Source organism: Benincasa hispida, chromosome 5, assembly GCF_027475165.1.
Source record: "Benincasa hispida cultivar pf3 chromosome 5, pf3_genome.v1.1, whole genome shotgun sequence".
NCBI lineage: Eukaryota > Viridiplantae > Streptophyta > Magnoliopsida > Cucurbitales > Cucurbitaceae > Benincasa > Benincasa hispida.
In genome coordinates, this window is record NC_143482.1 from 37,773,005 (window position 1) to 37,776,886 (window position 3,882).

Genomic DNA, 3,882 nt, shown 5'->3' on the forward strand with positions numbered 1-3,882 from the left:
TCAAGTTTATTATATTCATCAATACCTTCTCTCCCTAGTTGTTGCATATATATATATATATATAAAAGAAGTTTAGATACTAAAGAAAATTTTAAGATTTCAAGGACCAAAGTAAATAAATTTAAAAGTCCAAGGACCAAAGTAAACAAATTTAAAAGTTCAAGGACCACAATAGCTATTAACTTGAAAGTTTTAAAGAACTAAATGAGATTTAAACCTAATGGTAATTACTCATTTATATATTTTTGCTAATTTTTTTTTGCACTATTATTTTAGTTATATTTCATATAAAATATACTAGATTCAAGGTTTGTACGGGTCAAGTTTCCTATAGATTTGAAAATATATTCCATAGCATTTTGTGGAACTAACAAACGTTTTAATTATGGAGTAGATAATTCATGTAGGGGATTGTTTGATTGTTTGACTGGGTGAGGTGAAATTATAGCGGCCGTGTGGAGTATGGGCTTTCAAAAAACTCGAACTTATTAAATATGACAACTCTAATCAAAATTATAAGACAAAAATTCAAGGTGAAATTGGTTGAACCAACTTATCAAAAATTTTAATTACGCTTTCATTATGGTAGGAATTAGGTTCAAGCTTTTTCTAGTCCCTTCTCATCAATGGATTTTTAACATATACAAAGGAGTGTGATTCGTTCGATAAATTCCTACCACTCTATCTATCTTTGAGATGTTTGGATTTTTCAAAACTTCATGGACATGAAGAAGAGAAATACTATCCCCATTCGGATCAAGACATAACTTTTCTCAAGAACCAAATCGGTTTAATTCCGTTCTCGAGTTCAGGAGAAAAGTTTTAAGTTGAATCCAAAATTGAACCTAACTGATGTAAATATAATTTTAGTGTTTCTCGTATCTTTTCTCCTTATTTTCATAATTCATTGTCTTTCTCTCTCACCCGCTCTTCACTTTTACCTCACCATCTCTTTCATTGAACCCGCTTCACCTATGCCATAGCCCTTTGTTTGTCACCCCCTCTCTGGAAAATCATCAAAATATGGTACCTTCGTTAAATTAGGCCCCGTTTAGTAACTACTTTGTATTTTATTTTTTATTTTTTATTTTTTAAATTAAGTCTATGAACAATATTTCTACCTCCAAATTTCCTCATTTGTTATCTATTTTTCACCAATGATTTAAAAACCAAGCCAAATTTTAAAAACTAAAAAAATAGCTTTCAAAAAGTTGTTTTTGATTTTAAAATTTGGCTAAGAATTCAACTATTGTACTTAAAAATAATGCAAATCATTATAAGAAAGGTGGATGAAATAAGTTTAATTTTAAAAAGCAAAAATAAAAACAAAATTGTTACCTACACCTTAATATTCAAGGTTTCGTTTTGTTGATGGAAGCCTAATATTAAACTTCAATACAATTTCTATTTTGGATAAAGTGATATGATCATATATTCAATTGGATTAAAATTAAATGTTGATAATGGAATACATCCCAACAAGTACACTTTTAGTACTCATTTGACAAATCCAAATTTAATTTAACCATAATTATATTTTGCCATAATTTGTAATAATTGCTCAATTGACCGTCAAATCAGATCACTTCATATACATACATATATATATTCTCTATTTTAGTAAACTCTAATGAAGATCTTAATTTCGACTTTTCTTGACTATTTACCACAACACCCAAGTCAAATCGCCTGTAAGTGTACTTAATCATTGATTTGTAATTTGTTAAATTAAACTAATTCTGGTATATATAATCTCATTTAAATTATATCTCATGGAATATCATGCAAATATATTCTAATAACAACTTTTTAATTGTAAAATCTTAAATTTGTTGTAGCAATGGTAACGACTAAAAATAACAATAATTCAAAATGTGAGAAACATAATTTTTTTTAAAAAAAAAAAAGAAAAAGAAAAAGTAAAGGTCCAAAAATAAATAAACTAAAAGACCAAATAGTCAAAATAGCTAGAAAATAGACATGGACATTGAAAAATCTCATTAATTCATTCATACATGTCATTAATTAGACGACGGGAGAAATTGACTACCTTAATAAAATTCTAGTTGTTCTTATCACATGCCCATAATTTTAAGATACGTTGAATTAAACAAAATATATAGTGTTACGATCGGATCCATCACAATACTTTGTTCGAGTTAAATAGTCAAATCACTTTTATTTATAGTTGTTATTCAATCCTACTCTCAAAGAGAGTCGTAAATTTCTAATCTAATTAAGCTTTAAGTGAAATTAGTAATAAAGAGGAGTATAGTTTAGGTAATTAGGATAATAGGATATACATTATTAGGTATAAATATAGAAACTAGGTAAACAAAACTTCTCCCGGGAGTACAAATTAAATAAAATTGACCACTAATACTCAAAAGTAATGGGCTCTTAATTACTCACAAAATTCTCTCAATCAAATGACTCCCTTGTTATACCATAATGTACAGACACAAAGTTTATATGTATTTATTTATTTATCTATCTTTCCAAAAGAGAATATTTTACCCTTTTGTTTTACTTTTTTTTTATATAATTTTTTAAAACGGCCGTACTTTTATAAAAAGATATAAAAGCATACGGAGATTGGAAGAAATTATTTTTTTAAAATTTTTTCCTCCCCCCTTTTATCCTTAGGCGCTTGACTTGGCACCAAGGGAATAAAAAACCCGATAATGCCCCTACTTTACACGTCAATTTAATTAAGGAGTATCAAATCGAGTAACTCCATAACGACATGTCGGCATCGAAATCCATAGAATTAGCCCCATAGTCGTCATTGTCGTTCCCCACACAATTCGGCGGCGGCAACAGCATTGCCTCCGCCATGTCCGCCAACAACCCCGGCATCCCAAACACCGCTTCCTCGTCCAAATAAAACATCCCTTCCTCCTCCTCCTCCTCCTCCGCCGCCGCCGTCGCGCCGGCAGCGGCGGTCCTCGATTCATCCTCCGGCGGGCGGAAGGCCTCTGCAGCCTGGGCTGCAGCCCTCTGAATGTCCTTGGGATCGACAGTAGCCGGAATGGGAAGAGTGGAGGCAGAATCAGCAAAATTAAGACAAGCGGAGCGCCCACGGAGGGCGATGGCGGCGACATCGTGAGCGCGAGCAGCCATGTCAGCAGTGGGGAAAGTTCCAAGCCAAATCCTAGTCTTCTTATTGGGCTCTCTGACTTCACAGACCCACTTGCCGGAGTTACGCCGTCGCACACCACGGTAGATAGGGTGACGAGTTTCCTTAAACTTCTTTCTACCGGCTCTTTTCTTCGGGTATCGGGACGCCAAAAGAAGCTCCTCGTCGGAGTGATTGGTACGGTGGCAGGATGTAGAAAGTTCATCGGAAAAATCCATATATGTGGGGAGTTAGTTACGAGTGTTGGTTTTGTGTGTGTGTATATATAAGTTTTTTTTAAGGTTTTGTGGGACAGAGAGAAAGGGTTTTAGGGGTTTATTTATAAGAAGGAATTGGAACACGGAATTTGGGATGGAGGAGGATGAGGATACAGGCTGTTAAATTGATGCAACGGTTTTAATTTTATATTTCGTTTTTAAGGAAAATTAGGGTTGGTTTATAGTTAGTTTTAAGTTGAGCAAGTTGAGGTGACACGTGTCCCATCTTCACTGGGGATTGAAAGGGAATGAATGTATGAGCTGGCACTGAGAGAGACAGACAGACATGTTCAGGAAACCGATGCACTAAGTCCCCGGTTTTCCTTTTTGCTGTCACGCCCACACTTTCTACTACTCTTCCTTGTCACTTATATTTCATTTCTTTTTGCACTCTAACACCGTTCAGCTTGGAATTAATTATTATAATTGGTAGATTATGAGTATAGATTATTTTAATTTGGATTATAATAATTTGTATTTGAATGG

General features: G+C 33.5%; 1 protein-coding gene across 1 annotated transcript; it reads right to left on the reverse strand.

Moving 5' to 3' along the window:
* Window positions 1-2,284: 2,284 nt before the first annotated feature.
* On the reverse strand, window positions 2,285-3,529 carry LOC150036098 (dehydration-responsive element-binding protein 1D-like). Its single transcript, XM_090313477.1, has one exon. It carries the CDS (start codon window positions 3,355-3,357, stop codon window positions 2,722-2,724), a length of 636 nt encoding a protein of 211 aa, XP_090169603.1. The 5' UTR covers window positions 3,358-3,529; the 3' UTR covers window positions 2,285-2,721.
* Window positions 3,530-3,882: the final 353 nt, after the last annotated feature.